This window comes from Oryctolagus cuniculus, chromosome 15 (genome assembly GCF_964237555.1).
Source record: "Oryctolagus cuniculus chromosome 15, mOryCun1.1, whole genome shotgun sequence".
NCBI classification, from domain to species: Eukaryota; Metazoa; Chordata; class Mammalia; order Lagomorpha; family Leporidae; genus Oryctolagus; species Oryctolagus cuniculus.
In genome coordinates, this window is record NC_091446.1 from 26,261,822 (window position 1) to 26,279,465 (window position 17,644).

At 54.1% G+C, this 17,644-nt stretch overlaps 1 protein-coding gene and 1 long non-coding RNA gene across 4 annotated transcripts in view; one reads left to right on the plus strand and one right to left on the minus strand.

Annotated features, from left to right (window-relative positions):
* SH3PXD2A (SH3 and PX domains 2A) overlaps nt 1-17,644 on the plus strand; it is a 232,798-nt gene that overhangs the window by 44,944 nt on the left and 170,210 nt on the right. For all 3 annotated transcript variants that reach the window (XM_002718709.5, XM_002718708.5, XM_008270470.4), the window contains exon 2: nt 8,502-8,582. In XM_002718709.5, coding sequence (XP_002718755.2) covers nt 8,502-8,582 — 81 coding nt within the window. The remainder of the gene's footprint in view (nt 1-8,501; nt 8,583-17,644) is intronic.
* Nucleotides 8,574-15,753, minus strand: LOC103351418 (uncharacterized). Its single transcript, XR_519193.4, has 3 exons — nt 15,692-15,753; nt 9,207-9,263; nt 8,574-8,975 (listed from the first exon to the last, which is right to left on the minus strand). It is a non-coding gene; the product is annotated as an uncharacterized lncRNA (long non-coding RNA).

The following is a 17,644-nucleotide window of genomic DNA, read 5'->3' on the forward strand; positions in this document are numbered from 1 at the left end:
CTCTCAGGGCTCCTGGGCATTACCCAAGACGTTGCTGGGCCTCTCCACTCGAGCACCTGCTGGTTCAAGGTGATCACACGCGTTTGCTCTCAGCGGCTGGCGAGGGGCCAGAGGGTGGTGGCCAGGTCGGTGGCAGGAAGTACAAAGGTCCAGGCACACGCCTTCGTGTGCTCTGTGGAGTGCACAGTGGATGCCGGGCCCAGAAGTCTCAAAACCCAAAGTGGGTTTCTCTCCAGATATGGGGCTAGTTGGTCCCCCCAGAATCTTCTAGGAAATTCAACTAAAATTCTTAAAGCACAAAAGCCCGTCCCAGGCGCCTTGAAGGGGAAGAGCAGAGCAACAAGTCAGGTTACGGAGCGCCTGACGTCTCCCAGGAGCTTCCTTGTTCTCTCCTCGCATTCTCATTCACCATCATGGGGAGGCAGGTGTTCCTCTCCCAAAAGAGCAGTAAGTTAGGGAGCAGATCTGATAGGTTTTAAGCCATGCAGCACAGGGCAGGCTCCTGTCCTGGGCTCCTCCTCACCTGCTGCGTGGGCAGCGTCAGGCCTGACTCACGGACCACCACACATGAAGCAACCAGTGGGCGGAGCAGCACGCTGGGCCTCCAGGACAGACCCTGGTGGCAGGACCTGTCTTGTTCCAGGCCCTCTGGTGTGGTCATTAACGAGGACAAAGTGGCCCAGCTCTGAAGTCAATGGCCACATTGCAGTCTGAGCTTTGTCACTTGCTCTGGGTAGGAGCTTGGGTAGATCAGTTACCCCTGAAGGCCTCGGTCTCTTTGCTTGTGAACCGGGGACAACAGGAGTCCTTTCTTCTTAGAACTGCGGTAAAGAGGAGATGAGCTCATCTGAACAGAGTTCCCAGCAATGCCTGGAACATAAATCCTCGGGTTCTTGTTACTGCTGATGTGCGCATAAGCAGAGGCTGGCGAGAGGGGGCCCTTGATGCTGCTCTTCTGCATCTGGGGATCCTAAGGACAGAGCTTCGACAGCAGGGCCTTCCTTTTACGTCAGTGCAGGTTTGTGAATCCTGGGAGCTGCTAGCTCATGCACTCATTTCCCCCTCCAGGAAACATGAGAAAAGAAAGAGCCCCCGACCCCGGAGGAGCTGCCCGCAGCACACCCACCCTTTGTTTTCCAGGCCCCCGGCAGCCGGGTTATTTTTCGCTCTTCTGCTTTCCCAGGCCAGGCTTCTTAGTGATTCCACCACTGCTTTGCGTGTGTGTATGTGTGCACGAGTGTGCACACATGTTTGTCTACATTCCGCTTCTGTTCCCTTCCTATTTCTGTTTCCAGTGTCAAGTCACTCCCTTCCCTATCCTGAGTGTCTGAAGAGCTGACGTCCATTAGGCACTGGGTGCTTCTTGTGTGCCAAGCCCTGTGCTAAGCACCCCAGGCACGGGTGTGTCACCACACTGAATGGGCAGCTAAGGAAACCCGGACACAGACAGGCTGAGACACTGGGCCAAGTCCGCACAGCAGGGGAGTTCCTCTGGTCCCCTCTGGGGCTTGCTCACTCAGCACCCCACTGCTCTGTCTCATACCATTCTGATCCTTGCTTGATTGGTCAGCATGAGCCTTGCTGCCTCTGTCCAGCTGTGAGGGCTTGGAGGTCAGGGACTTGTCCTCATCTTCTCTTTGGCTTGGCACAAAACCAGGTACCATTAGCACCCACCGGATACTTGCTGGTTGCTTTGCTTCCTCACTTGTTTACTGATGGGGTCGTGCTGGAAGTTAGGATGCCATGGTTGCCTTCAGGGAGCTTCCGTTCTAACGAAGGGGTAACACGCAGAGCCCCCAAGTGAGGTACCTACTGTTGCCCTCTTTTTCCTGAGTCTTATGTGGAGGCACTTAAGTGATATGAAGGCTTCCTCCAGGCCCTCTCGCCTGCCCATTCCCCCCAAGATGTAATAGTGGACAACCCGGATTCCCGGACACAAAGGCAGGCCCTGAGCCCGGTGGGTCTGGCCATGCGCTCTTGCAGGATGCTTGATGTAGCGAGCAGTCTGCCCACTGTCTCTTTCTCCTTCTCTCTCTGTTTCCCCCAGAAGAGGGCCCATTCAGCCGGTCTGCAGTGGCCCTGCTGTGCCTTGATATGGCACACACCCCATCGCTCCCAGAACCTTTCTGGGGTTCGCTTCTGCTGCATTTGCTGTGACTGCTGCGTGAGCAGGAGGTCCAGAGAGAGCCTGGAGGAGGGTGGGCTGCAGCCTAGGATTCTGCGCCCTGGTCATTAGCCCTGTGGTCAGCCTGAGGGAGGAGGGGCCATGTTTCCCCAGATCTGCAGCATCCTCTCCCTCGGGAGCCTGGGCACAAGCAGCCCCTGGAGGAGGAGTTGGAGTCTGAGCAGGGCCCCAGCCAGAGAGCTCAACGCTTGAGCTGGGTGGCCACAGACCGTGGAGCTTGCTTCGGGGCTGGCAAAGACCCTTGCACCAAGCTGGATGTGTTTGTATTCTGTCCCTTGGCCTCTGGGGTTTGACTTCTAGGGCTGGGGGTTGGAGGGGGCACAGTCCCCAAGTGTCTACTCATCGCCTTGCTGGATCTTCCCTCTTTGAGTAGCCTGAGCCTAGCAGGCCTCCTCCTGTGAGCCTCCAGGGAGAAGAGAGGACAGAGTGTGCTAATAGGGAGAGGGACTGACACAGCAGGTGTCAAGCATTGGGTTTGCCAGTGATTAGCAAACAAAAGCAGATCTAATGGTGAAAAGCAGGAGACAGAAGCCCAAACGTGTTGGGGGGGGGGGGGGGGGCAGGTCAGGCGCTAGGACTCTGGAGGCTTGCACTCAGCAGGCATCCAGTGGCCTGGAGTGGGGTCTGTCACATGGGCGCCCCCAGCGAACCGCAGCTGGGAGGAGAGCAGGCAGGTGCCCAGTGTTTGCTGTGGCCACTTGCAATGGGGACAGCAGCCTGGGGGGTCCTCTGCCCTGCTGGGTGGTCTGGATCTGGAGGAGCCTGGTCACAGTTGGGACACGCATGCCCCCAGCTGCCGCGACAGAGCTTAGAAAATGGAGCACTTCGGAAGGCTAGGGCTGATCAGCACCTTAGATGGACTGCCATTAGCTTCTTGGGGAAGAACTTGGCACGAGGGGTTTTTCCAGAGGGGAGCCAGGGTGGTGGTGATCATGTCCCCAAATGTGAACTCCCCATAAGCTACTGGACTGTGTTCATTCTGTTTTTTGGGACCTATCCTTTGGCAATGGGTCTCAGACATGGGCATTCCTCCATCTCTGGACTCCAGAAGATTTGGGGACATTGATGAGCTGGTCCGGAGGAGTCCCTGTGACCTCAGGGACCCTAGAACGTTCCCACGTAGGGGAACAAGGTTCTGTGTGCCTTAGAATAAGGCAACTCTTTCTCTGCATAGTTGCAGCCCTGTGCTCAGGTGCACAGTTAGTGGAGTGGAGCATGGGTTGGAGTTCACCTGTACTTGTCCCCTTGGCCAGGCAACCTTTGGGCAGTGAACAACTCACCCAGCTGTGTGCAGTGGGCCTAGATTGAGGCTGCCTGGTGGTGCGAGCAGGTGAAGGAAAATTGCTGCTGAGTTTCCACTTGGCCCGGGCCCAGGAGCCGCTGGCTGTGGTCCAGGGAAAACAAGTCCTTCCTCAGTAAGCTGAGCCGCAGTGCCGTGGAGATATAAGGTTCCCTCCAGCCCCCAACTCTCTGCCGGTCGTGTTTTCTGTCTACCAAAGGAGCGGCAGGTACTTACTGGCGCTTTCTAATTAAACATGGGGCAGGTCCTAGGGCCTCCCAGGAGTGGATGGGCTGCACATTTGCTAACTGGTCACAGCCCAGCTCTGACCATGGACGCCCTTTCACGGGAAGCGGCCCGAGCCTCACTCTTGGTGCTCAGTTTCATCGGCTCCCAGGCCATTTTCCTGTAGAAAGAAGCACAGTTCCCAGAGGACAGGAGCTCCCCACTGGGAAAGCAGGTTTGGGCGCCTCAGACGTTGCTGGGTCTCACAAGCCCAGCAGCTTACAGGCAGCCTGCTGAGGCCCTGGGATGGGTGTAGTGCTCAGACGAGGCGTGAGGCTGCGTGTGCAGCCGGAGGGTCCATGGCTGTGTCCAGGGGGCCATTCCCTCCTCTGTGGAAGGCAAGCATGGCAGGGGGCACAGAGACCCCCGTCTCCTCTTTGGGGCTGCCCTGGACAAGCTGGCGGCTTCACGGAGTCCTGCCATCTGCTTGCAAGGGCTGGGGGTGGGAAACGGAATCCGGGGGTTTTAAGTCCAGAAGGAAGGGAAACTCCACCCGGGAAACCTGATCCCAAGTGAAGTATTTGGAAGCAGGATGTTTAATTGCTAAGCCTTTCTTGAGCCCCAGCTGCCGGGTCACGCAGGCTCCGTAAACAGAGCCGGCTTCCTTGGCTGACCTCTGCCCTGTCCCCCTTCCCGGCACCTGCTCTGTCTCTGTGGTTTATCTCTGAACTTTCCAGTGCGGGTAGAGCCAGCTCACAGAGACTTGAGAAACCCGGGTGTCAGGAGAGGGCTGGACTTGGGGGTGTCAGCTGTTCCTCTGGGCTGGGAAACCAGGACGCTTGAGATTTGGAAGAAAGCAGAGGAGTCTTCTGCCAGGGCGAGAGCCAGGGGCCTGGACAGTGCCTTCCTGGCTCAGCTTTGTCTTCGGGGAGGCCCCTCACCAGGATTTAGACTGTCCAGAAGGGTAGGCTGGGGAGGAGGGGGCTCTGGCAAATTCCCACACGGGGGAATGCGGGCTCATCCCCTAGCCTCATGCCAGAGTCCTACTCCTACCTGCTCAAGGCAGAGAAAATGGGGTGCAAGGTGTCCACGGGGGTGCTTTTTGCCAGACGAGTGAAGAAGCAGGGCCGTGTCCTGGCTGGGTGACTGTGACGGACGAGGGTGGCCCGGCAGCTCTGTCACCCCGTCCCTCCGGCTGGTTCTCCAGAGGACCTGCCTGTGGTGTGGATGCACATCGAGGGTCGACAGAAATGACTCGCTGTAAATTTTCAATAATTTTGAAGAGTGAAAGGCTAAGGACTTGTCCAAGTGGGGCATGCTCTGATGACGCCTGGCATAACCCTAGGCGGGGACTCGGGAGGTCCTGGTTCCCCTCCTGGCTCTGCCACCAGCAAGTGAGCGCCCCGTTCCGTGAAGACATTAGGCCTGGTAGCCCTGAAGGCCATGTCCACTGTGTAAAGGAGCAGTCCGGGGGTCTGAGAGGCCGGGCTGAGCTCTCAAGGCCAGTAAAGAGCGTGCTGGGAGTGACTCCAGCCCTTGCTCCTTGTCCCTTGGCTGTGCCCCTTCTTAGCCAACCCCCATCCTGGGCCCTGGGTCCCTGCTCCGTGCAAGGAGACACCCCGTGGATCCTCCTAGCTACCACGAGGGAGGCTGTGAGCCTGTGATGAATTCTCCCTGGGAGGTGAAGGGAAACCCTTAATTACCAGGGAGGATGGGGGTGGGTGCTAAGCCTCAGTTAAGCCCTTCCTCCGGGCCCTGCTTGGCTGGCTCAGGAGAAAGGCCACTGTCTGAGGCCCAGCAGGCAAGGGCAGGCCCACCCGCCCTGGGGAGGGCTAGGCTACTTGGGGCCGCCTCGCCTTCAGTGGCTAGAGCAGAGGTCAGGGAGGCAGCTCCTGGTTCAAAAACAGCATCTGGCTCCTGCACAGGGACCTGTGGGAAGCGGAGGTGAGCGTGAAGGAGAAGGAGCTGGGGACAGCGGAGGGAACGGGGTGGGCTGCGATACCCTGCGGAAGTCCCGGGGTATGAGGGTCTCTGCTGTGGCAGGAGGGTTTTGTAGCATTGCTGCCCGTTGACTTCTGTGTGGGCCCCCGAGTTCTGACAACTGCTGGTCTCAGGCTCTCAGACCTGCCTTTTCTCCCTTGTGTTTCTCTCCGTGCCCTTCCCCAGCAGGAAGAGACCTTTCAGGCCACCTAAAGCTCCATTCAGAAAGGCGTCGTTCGGTCCTGATTGAATCTTTATATTAAATAGCCACACTCCTAAATGTGCATATGGGGCGATAGTCCAGTGCCCTGGTGTGAACGTCTCCTCCAACACACAGCTGAGCTTTCACTGCCAGCGTGGGCATGTGGTGCAGAGGTCAAGTTGCTACGCGGGATGCCCACACCCCAGATCAGACCTGGCCACTCTGCTTCCAGTCCATCTTCACTAATGCCACCATGGCAGGCAGCAGGTGATGGCCAGTCAGGTCCCTGCCACTTGGGTTGATTCCAGGCTCCCGGTATTGGGCTGGCCCAGCCTTGGCTATTGTGGGCATTTAGAGGATGGAAGAGATGGGGGATCCTTCTCTGTCTATGTCTCTTTGCCTTTCAAATAAAAATTAACTAAATGTCGTAGCCATTGTATCAGTATTAAGAGATGGGCCCTCCAGAGGGGGTGAGGCGAGGAGGGCTCTGTCCTCATGACTGGGTTGGTGTCATGATGGTAGCAGTGGGCTTCTTTTCTTTTTCCCCCAAAGATTTATTTATTTATTTGAAAGGCAGAGTGACAGTTCAAGAGAAAGAGTGACAGAGAGAAAGAGGTCTTCCATCCACTGGTTCACTCTCCAGATGGCTGCAAGAGCCAGGTGTGGACCAGGCCAAAGCCAGGTGCCTGGAACTCCATCCAGGTCTCTCACATGGATGGCAGTGGTCCAAGTACTTGGGCCGTCTTCTGTTGCTTTGCCAGGCACGTTCGCAGGGAGCAGAGCAGATGGGACTTGGACCAGCACTCAGGTGGTGACTTAACCTCCTGTGCCACAGTGCCGGCCCAGCAGTGGTTCCTGATAAAAGGCTGACTTTGGCCCCGTTTCCCATCTCTGTTGCCCCGCTTGCTTGCGCTTCCGCCTTGTGCCGTGGAGTGTCCTTTTCCAGAAGCCAGCACCGTGTTCTTGCACTTCTCCGCCTGCAGAACCATAAGCCGGCTGGCCTTCTGTTGTTTGTAACCTATCTGGTCTCTGGTATTCCGTCATAGCAGCGGAAATGGACTAAGACATACAGTGTGATGAAGAGTGCGAGAGTAACTCAGCAGACCTGGGTTCAAGTCCTTTGCTTGTTTATTAGCTGTGTGATCCTGAGCAAACCACTTAGCTTTTCTGAGTCTCTCTTCCCGTACAGTATGGGGCTGTGTGGCAGCTGCCTCACTGGGCTGAAGATTAAATGAGCATTTAATATACATGCGTGTTTTGCCCTCTGCCGGCATGCAGTAACATTGAGTTACCTAAACATTCTGCAATGTTTAGTGATCTAAGTGGTTTTGCAATTTATTGTATGAGATATACGTTTACATGGGTGCGAAGCAAAGCCAGGTACATCCGTATTTATTGTAATAATAGCAGCTTATTTTTTACTTGTAAGAATAGGAATGGCCTTTTACTTTATCTTCTTCCTGGTCAGGATCACCTGTCACGAGTGCCCATCTCTGGATGGCCACAGAAGGTCCTGTTTGCTTAGCTTTTTTTTTTTTTTAAGATTATTTATTTTATCTGAAAGGCAGAGTTACAGAGAGTGAGAGAGACAGAGAAATCTATCCTCTGGTTCCCTCCCCAAATGGCCACAGCGGCTAAAGCTGGGCTGATTCGAAGCCAGGAGCCAGGAGCTTCTTCGAGGTCTCCCATGCAGGTACAAGGGCCTAAGCACTTGGGCCATCTCCCACTGCTTTCCCAGGCCACAGCAGGGACGCTGGATCAGAAGTGGAGCATCCAAGACTTAAACTAGTGCCCATATAGGGTGCCGGGGCCACAGCTGGAGGCTTAACCTACTGTACCACAGCACTGGCCCCGGTGACCTGGTTCTGAAACTCCTTCATCGTGAGGCGCCCAGAGAGAAGCGTCTTGCAGTCCTCTGAGAGCTAGCATCTCCTGCAAGTGTGCTTCCCGTCCAGGGGGCCAGCTCGGCGTTCCCCGCAGGGGAGTGCTTGCTGAACACCTGCTGTGGGCCAGGCACTGCGTGAGCCTCAGGGATATGGAGATGATGCCTACGTCCCTGACATGTGTGCGGCCACCTGAAGTCGCTGAGGTCTGAGGCCCAACTGCAGAACATGGCAGGTGTTGAAAGTGTAGCTGTCTCAGTCCCCCAAACGCAGGCCTGCGTACGCGGGATTTCAGAAGGGAGCCCAGGCGCCTGCAGTTTTGGAAGGCCCCTCTTGGAGCCTCATTCACGCTAATGTTTGAGAACCAATGGAAATTAGCTATCCTAATAATAATAATAATGACCTCAATTTTATGCTCATTGTATAAAAGATGTATACATGAAAAGAATAAAATTAAAACCACTTGTGTTAATCCTGCCTTCCTCAGATTCTCATCCTTAGCATTATATTGAATGCCCTTCTAGGGGTGTGTGTGTGTGTGTGTGTGTGTGTATGTATGTGTGTGTTTAGACTTATGTTGTAGTATCCATATGGTACCTGGCACTGCACCATGCCATGGGAACAGATGAGACAAGAAAAACAATGGCCCTGGCCCAGGAGCCCTGCAGTTATGTTAGTGATGCCTCGCACAGTGTGAAGCCCAGCCTTGGTCACCTGCTCACCTGCCCTTTATTTGTTCCTCCACAGGTATACATCATTAATGTCACCTGGTCTGACTCTACCTCCCAGACCATCTACCGGAGGTACAGCAAGTTCTTCGACCTGCAGGTGAGTTGACCGGAGCTGGGGTGGTGGCCTGTGTCTCTCTGGAGGGCTGACCAGTCGCTCTCCTAGAGAGCCCTCACCGGAGTTCTCTGGGTCAGAAGCGAGGCTGGAGCAGAGGGGCAGTGGAGGCACCCTTAACCGTAAATGTGACTGCTCCTGGTCTTGGGTCTTGCAGACAGACCCTCTGGGCTTTTTTGGCTTCCTGGGGTGGTCTTCAAAGTCAGGCTTTGTCACCGTCCTTTGCCTTGGGGGGTGGGGAGTGCCAGCAGTGGCAGAGAGGCAGGAAGATGGCCGTGGGTGTCATGTGGCTGAGCAGACACCAGTCTATAAACATCCAGGGTGAGACACAAGCCGCTGCACCATGGCAGGCAAAAAAAAGCAAACACGCAGAGAAGACTGAAACAGAAATAAGCAGTTTCGTGAACTACAGACACAAACTGGGCATACCACTGCGTCTGTCTAACCAAATAAGGCTCTTGCCACCCAGTGTGTGCATGTGTGTGGAAGGTAGGGGTCTAATACACGTAGGCGTGTTCACATGGGGGTGGTCGCCTGGACCCCACAGTTCCCGTTGCAGGCAGCCCCTCGATGCCCATTTTTGCTCCCGAGTGGCATTTGGATACTCACTCTGACTTAGACATGGTTGAAGGGCTGTGGCGGGAAGCTGGTATGGTTGGCCAGGTGCTGGAAAGCACAGTGAGGTGAACAGCTAGAAGCATGGTCTGCTCCTCCGATCTGAGCTCCGCCTCCCTCCCGCATTGTTCTCAGCCTCTGTTCGCCCACACCCTGAGGAACCTGGCTGTCAGCAGCTCTGGAATTTCTTATCTTGCAGGTCCCAACCTCAGGGAGAGGGACTCTGTCCCAATTCCAAACTGAAAACTCCCAGGGAAGGGGGTGGGCATTTAGCCTGCCAGTTAAGACACTGGTTACGATGCTCATATCCCCTGTCAGAGTGCCTGGTTCAATTCCGGGCTCTGGCTCCTGACTCCAGCTTCCTGTTAATGCAGACCCTGGGAGAACAGTGGTGTTGGCTTAGGTAGTTGGGTTCCTGCCATCCATGTGGAAGACCCGGATTCAGCTTCAGCTTGGCCCACACTGGCCTTCCAAGCTTTTGAAGAGTAAACCCACAGATGGGAGTGCACTTGCTCTCTGTCTCTGCCCTCCCTTCTCTCCCCCTTTCTCTCCCTCCTTCTCTCTCTCAAATAAATAAATAGATAAATAAATAAATTTTTTCTTAATCCCAAGGAAGACTGATTGACTGAACTTGGTTCCCATCCCCTCTCTGACCCAATCAGGATGGCCTGTGGCGGAGTCACATAGCATAGCCATGGCCACTAGGGGGCCCACCCTTGTGTCTCAGAGGCAGGTGCCGGGAAGGGGAGAATCACTGTGAGTGGCCCAGCAGCCCCTCCTACACCAGCAACAGAAAGGTGAGATATTCTAGTTCTTTCTCAGGGCTGCGAGCCTGCTTTAGGCCAACAGAAAGTCAAAGCAGAGTCACTGCTCATAGCCCTCACAGCCAGGGTGTCCTTCCTCTGTAGCCCGTGAGTGACGAGCTGTGTTGGAGAGGCCAGGCCTGCACATCGGCCCCCTAACACCCGATTTTGTCTGATTGTCCTTACTGCTCCACCAGTGAGACAAGCTGAGGGTGAGCTAGCGTCCGGTATTACAAATCCTCTCCTAATCTAACAGCATGGGATTGAATATCCCATAGAATATGGGATTGAAAGCCCTTCCTTGCCCTCCTGCCTTCTTCCTGTCCCCCTCTGCTTCTGTCCAGTCTTCTTGGGTCCTTCCAGCGTGAACTGGTGGGGTTTTCTGATAGTCCGTCAATGGGTGCACTGTGCCGGACAGGAAGTAACTCGGCTGGGGAGAGGGAACCCTGAAAGGGCTCCTTGATGAGCTGGAGGGGGGCTCCCAGCCAGTGGGAACGTCCACACCAGCACTTTTCTTCCCCCCGGCCTGCTCTGGCCCTCCACCCCCTCCCGAGTTGCAGAATCTCACGAGAAAGGAATGCTGCTTCCCCTCTCCCTGCCCCCCGCCCACCCTTGCCAGGAGGGCTCGTTTCCTGTGTGTTGAGAGGGGGACACAAGTGTGGAGCCACTTGTGCGAGGTGCTGGCCCCTTGGAATGGTCGTGAGCATGGTCAGTCTCGATGCTGGGGGCCACTGCCACCCCGGACATGCTTTGCTAAGGGGTTGGACTGGATCTCTTGACTTTACCCTTGGAGCTAATGGTAGCATTATTATGAGCCCCTTGCATGCCATGATGGCTTTTAGTGGCACTTATTTTCATTTTTGTGGCATTCATTCATTCATTCATTCCTGACACTTTGTTATTTATCGGGGTTGCTGATTTTGAGACCATGGCACCTCTGGGGAAGAACAAGTGGAACTGCTAACTCCGCTTCTGGTCGTTGGTGGCGACCTCTGGCACTCGGCTTCCTGAGAACCTGTATAGGAAAGTGGCTGGGGCCCATCACTTGTGTCACCATGTAACTCCTCACAGGTCCCTGGACCTCTCCAGGCCAGATTTTTCTCATCTGTGCAATGGAGATTTGGAAAGTAGCCACCTGCTAGGGTTGGCATAAGGATTTTTTGAGCTGCTCCATGTTCTTCCTGACTCCCAGTTGTCAGAGAGTTGCTTGGTGTTACCAGGTGGCAAGGACGCTGGGTTGCCTGGGGCTCAGGGCCCATCTCCTGGTGTTCACTCCATGCTAATGAGCTGCTCTGCATCTAGTCCTGAGCCAGAGTACTCAGACCGTGGGGGTCGTGGGCCCCTCTCTGCAGCATGTGCCTACGGGGCAGGGGGAGAGTGGACTGAGGCCCACAGGGCTTGCTCTTGCAAACGTTTTACTCTGGTTTTCTGCCAAGCCTCTCTCTGGAGCCCCGGAGGGCCCAGGCCTCTAAGGCAGCTTGGGGAAGCTGCTTCACCAGCCAACTTGTGGTTCAGGGCCTTCAAGGGACCACAGACCCTCTGTGAATCTGCTGGAGGCCCCCTCCCCAGACCCGGGTGCATTCATACAGTTTTATTGCCCGGGTCAGGTGTTCACTGATGCCTGTGGGTCCCCAGTGAAGAATTGCTCCACTCAACAATTTAGGTCATTCCATTCCCACTGGTGCTGCGTGGGCCCCATTTGGGGACCTGTTTGTGTCATTCAGAGAACAGTGCTGGGCCTGGACACCTCTCTGATGGACCCCTGGGTCCTCTTTTCCCATAAGCTGATTCCCCCAGCGTGGGTCTCTCCATGCTGCCTCTCTCTTTCTTCTCAGATGGTGTCTGGTGCCCCTGACGGAGGCCAGGTTGCCAGCAGGAGGCCCTGGGTTCTACTTCCTAATGTAACCTGGGAAGCTTGTGCAAGGCTACACCAAGCAGAGCGTTGTGGGCCACGGGGCCTGTGTGGATCCAGCACACACTGCCCCTCCCCTCTATGGGGGGACCAGTGGGGAGGGGCACAGCTGTCCCTGCCCCTGCTGCTCCACAGCCATGAGGCCAGGAAGCAGTTGAAGGGAACTGTGTTATAGATCTCAACAGAAAGCCCAGACTTGGATTTGCTATTTCTCTCCACTGCGTGTCCACATTACACAGTCCCGCTCTGTGCAAACCAAGATGCAAAGCAGGACATCCCAGGGTTATCACCTCCAAAGCTTCCTCCAAGACCTAACTGCCCTGCCTGGGGAGCTCTCAGGAAACCCCTGGGAAGGCACAATCTCTCAGACACACCCGGGCAGCCAGCAGGAAGCAAAAGCTGGGAGCTTGGGGGGGCTTGTGCTTGGAGGAGAGCCATTGTCCTTTTGAGGTGACCCATGGCATTGATGAGTCCTTTCCAAGGTACTTTGGACTCAGTGGGGTATTGGGATTATTCATAGGGAGGTAGGGAAGTTGTAGGGTCTGGGGGGGAGGGGGAAGCAGGCAGAGAAACCACAGAGCACCTGCCCACTGCTCATCCCAGGCTCACCTGAAGCCAGAGTGCTGGGCACCACAGCTTCATTTATCCACATCCCCCTCCCACCCCTGGCACCCACATTCCTCACTGACTAGCCACCTGCTGTTTGTGAGGCTCAGGATTAAAGTTGCCAGATAAATACAAGATGTTCAATTAAAATAGGGTTTCAGATAAACAGTGAATACTGTTTTTAGTGTAGGTGTGTCCAAAATATAGCTCTGGAAGTACTTGTGCTAAAAGATTTATTTATTCTTTGTATGGAATTCAAGTCTTGCTCTGTGTCCTACATTTCGTGGGCTCATTCTGGCCACCATACCCTGGCTGGGAGTGTGAGTGGTGAGGGTGGAATGATGAAGATGATTAATCCAGGCTGGCTCAGGGGAAGATGGGATTGGCCAGGGCGGAGGCCTCCAAGGTGTTTGCACTTTGCAGGACAGAAGTGGCACAGGCTGAGGGACACACAGCTGAGAAGGACAAGGTCGTTTCCTTCCAGGGCCTGTATCTAATGGAGAGAGACTTTTTCTTTTTTTTTTTTTTGGGTCAGACAGAGTGGACAGTGAAAGAGAGACAGAGAGAAAGGTCTTCCTTTTGCCATTGGTTCACCCTCCAATGGCCGACGCCGCCGGCACGCTGCGGCTGGCGCACCACACTGATCCGATGGGAGGAGCCAGGTACTTACCCTGGTCTCCCATAGGGTGCAGGGCCCAAGCACTTGGGCCATCCTCCACTGCACTCCCTGGCCACAGCAGAGAGCTGGCCTGGAAGAGGGGCAACCAGGACAGAATCCGGCGCCCCGACCGGGACTAGAACCCGGTGTGCCGGTGCCGCAAGGCGGAGGATTAGCCTAGTGAGCCACGGCGCCGGCCGGAGAGAGACTTTTAAGCAGGTCATTCTGTTAAAGATGAAATAAGTACTAGATTGTGGTGTAAATGTGCTATGGGATGAAGGACAGTTTATTCTTCCTGAGAGGGGTGACCAAGGAGATGCCCACGTGGTCTCAGTTGGTGACAGCAACCTCGAGTGATACAGCTGCACACACTCCCACCTTAATTTGGGGGAATTTAAAAAAATTATTTATTTTCATTTTATTTGAAAGGCAGAGAGAGAGTGAGCTTCTATCTGCTGGCTTACTCCTGAAATGCAGGTAATAGCCCAGGGGTGGGCCAGGCCAAAGCTGAGAGCCAGAACTCCATCTGGATCGCCCACGTGGGTGGCAGGGACCCAAGCCATCACCAGCTGCCTCCCGTGGTGCATGATAGCTGGAAGCTGGATCAGAAGCAGAAGAATCGAGACTCAAACCAGACACTCTGGTATGGGATGTGGGCATCCCAAGCAGCGGCTTAAGCCACTGCCCAGAATTTGAGAACCATAGTTATGGGGGTGCAGTGTGTCCTTAATTTATTTCCTTCCTCCCCTCAGCCCTTCTTTCGTTGCCGGGCTTGGGGGATACATGGATGAGCAAAAGCAGATCTGGTTCCTACTCTTACGGGACTTACAGCTTAGTGAGGGAAGAAGGATGCCAGTTTCTAAAAGCCAAGCCACACTTCGTCCTATTGCACATGTCACAAAGAAAGGTGCGGTGGACATATTATAGGGAACCTCACCCTCTGGGATCAGGTTGTATCTGACTGATCAGCGAGTTTCTCTACTCTGACTTCTGAGATCAGGGATTCTTTTGTGCCTTTGATGAAAGCAGAAGTCTCTCCCCAGCCAAATGCATAAATATCCGTAAATGCCCTGGGAAGCACCAAGCCCAGAGGCCTTAGACCTGTGCTGTCCAGTGTGGCTGCCGCTAGCTGCAGGTGGCTGTTTATGTATCTATTTCTTTTTCTGGAGGGCTGAGTCCCCACCTTTTAGGGACCTAGGTTTTGTTGTTGCTGATTTTTTAAATTTATTTTAGGGACAGAAAAACGGGGGTTGGGGGGAGAGCTTCCATCTGCTGTTTCACTCCCCACATGCCTGCAGTGGCCAGAGCTGACATCGGCACCCAGGAACTCCGTTCAAGTCTCCCCTGCAGCTGGCAGGAACCCATGACCTCTCCCTCTCAGGGTCTGCACTAGCACAAAGCTGGAGTGGGGCCTAGGTACTCTCATGCCGGACACAGGTATCTTAACTTGTAGGCTGAACACCACCTTGGGCTATTTAAATTAATTTAAGAACTAGATTTAGATATAAAGTTAAAATCTTAGTCCCTTAATGATTTGTGCACAGGAGCTCAGTAGCCACAGTGGCTGGTGGCCATGGCCTGAGTGGTATAGAACATTGCTGTCATCACAGAGAACTCTAGTATACTGCCCCGCGTCCATCTGCAACACACAGCAGGCTGGCCACCCTGGAGTGCCCTGCAGCCCTCCCAACCCCTCATCAAGGTGCCCACTAAAATCTTATAGGGCTGCAGCAGGAAGAGGGATATGGACAGAAGAGCTGAGCCCAAAGGCTCTTCCAGACGCCCCTTCTGGAAACCAGGCCGCTTTCCACGGAGGGCTTGCTTCTGAGAGCCATTCAGATACCAAGTTGGGAAGAGGGGAGAGGTGAGGCTCTTGTTTCTAAGTGGAAATTGGTTTCTCCTAAAAATAGCCCCATCTGCCCTGAAGAGGGGCCTGTCCCAGTAGGAGCTGAGCAGGACAAGGCTGGATGTGGAAGTCTGTCTGGATACCAAGGACCTGGGTTGCTGGGAGACGCAGCTGAGCAGGGTGAGGGCCACCTCTGCCTTCTCGTTGGTGGCTGGGCTGCACTTCCAGCCTGTATCAGTTTCGCTGCCCAGATCTTTCACTGTTAAGTGTCTCCCCCATTGCCTTGGTCCCCCTACCCCCACCCTCCAAGGAAGGACCGGAAGGCTGTCTGAAGCCCTGGCTCCATCCAGGGTTGTTTCACAACCTGACCTACAAGGCACTGGGCTGCAGTAATTGCTCTGCAAACATTGGCTCCGCAGTGCTGCTGGCCTTTAGTCTGAACTCCAGCCAGCAAGTGCATGGGGTCAATATTTGATCAGAGCCTGGAGACGCCATTCAGCCTCCCCCACACCACTCAGATCGAGTTAAGAGAGTTGTTCAGGTTTGCTCATTTGCGCTGCAGGACTTAACCTGTTTTGAAGAGCTTTTATCTCTCTTGCTTATTCATCTCTCCTGACTCTCCACCCGCATACCCCACCCCAGGGTCACACTCACTTTCCAGCTCTCAAACAGCCTGCCTGATGATGGGTGAACAAAACTGTCAGCCCAGAATCCTCAGTAACAGGCCTTGGAATGGGTGTGGTGTGACATAATGAATGGGACCACTGTGGTGTTAGGATTAGAACAGTTCTGATTCCATACTCTTCACTGTGCAGGTACAGAATGGTAATACTTTTTTCTGTTCATTCAATCGATAGAAGCTTTGGTTTGGTTTGCTGTCGGAGCAGGCCTTGGCTGAGGTCAAACGGGAGTGATCTGGGTGTGTGTCAATGCTTAACCTGAGAGCAGAAGAGGGGAAGAGTGTCGTGCGGGCACTGTGCCTTTTAGTCACCTGGGGAATTTGTTTGAGGTCATTGACCTCCCAGGAATGGCCAGGAGCCAAAGCCCGGGAAGTAACCTGCCAAGTTCTAGAGTGATTTTTGTATCGGGGGCCACAGAGAGCTCTGGTGTCTTTCACACTGGCATGGCACTTCCAGTTCCAGCAGTGTGGTGAGCTCTGGCCACTGACTGCTCACATGCCCTAGAAGGAGAGAACATTGGCCTTGACTAAGGCCAGGCCCAGGAAGGCACAGAGAGGCTCCTGTTGTTTGCTGTGGGGCAAAGGGGCAGCAGCCTAAGTGGCCATCCGTAGAATAAACCATGTCGTGCTCCTGCTGTGGAGTGTGACAGCCAGAACAGATGTGGCTGATCCCAGTTCCATGGGTGGGTCTCCAGGACCTGCTAGTGAATGAGCAACACAAGCTCACAACCATATTTACAGGGTGAGAACCATCGTAAAAGCAGCCGTCTCGGCAGGGACATGGCAGTGCGCGCGTGTAGGTGGTTTGGGGAGCTCTGGAAGCCGTCCTCTCAAGAAATTAGGGACATCAGGTGGTCGGGGAAACCTCAGCCTTGTCTGCAATGTTTTCCTCTTTTTATTGGAAGAGAATGTATTCATGTATTTTTTTTTACAACACTGGTATTTAATAATTCAAGAGACACCTATTAGAGAAGCAGGGAAACGTGGGGATTTGACAATAAAATGCCTCTCCTGCTCATTACAGTATAATGGAACAGAAAACACAGGTTGAAAAAAGGTTGACATTGAGAATACACTCATATCTAACCAGAGAGAGAAAATGAGAATAACTGTGAAAATCACATCACCTCATTTTTCCTGGACCATCTTCCCAGATCATTCTCATGGAATGTAACTGGTTAGATCTCATTAGAGCCAGCCCCAGGTACCTGCCTAAATTATCTTTTCAAACCGAAATCTTGTATTCAGATATTGCAGAAAATCCACAAGCTACATACTGGAGTGCTAAGCCCTTTGACGGCGGCTCTCGTGTCACGGGGAAGCATACTGAGAGTGCCTTGGGGTGTAGTACAGTGGTGTGGGCGTGTACTCCAGGGCTGGGGTGGTTGGGTTCCAGAACCAGCTCCAGCATTTACTATCTGTATAACCTTGGTGAGTTATCTGTGCCTCAATTTTCTCACCTGTATGATGGAGTTAATAAAAATACCTGCCCTGATAAGGTACTAGTAAGAAAGAAATGAGACCGTCCAAGTGAAGAAAACCTTTAGAAATGGGTCTGGCTCAGAGATTCTGGATTGGGAAGCCGAGGTGCCCTGAGGTGTAGACCTTTAGAGATGTCAGGAGAAAATAGCTGGAGATGCCACTCCCTCCGCAGGTCGGGTTCTGTCTGGGCCCTGGTCCTGTAGGCTTTGCTTGCACCCAAAAGCTTTGTCTGCCTGCAGGCGGGAGGCAGGTGGTGGTGGTGAGGGTTTTCTAGGTGAATACTGTTCTCTTGCAAAGCTTCATTGCCCGCCTCCTCTCCTCCCAGCAGCACTGTTAGGAAAACACACTTTTTTAGAAAGTAATTATTGGCCGACAGCTTTTCCTTGCTCTTTCAGATCTGTAGTGGAACACAGAGGGATTCCAGGGGCTTCCCTGGGCGCCTGGGA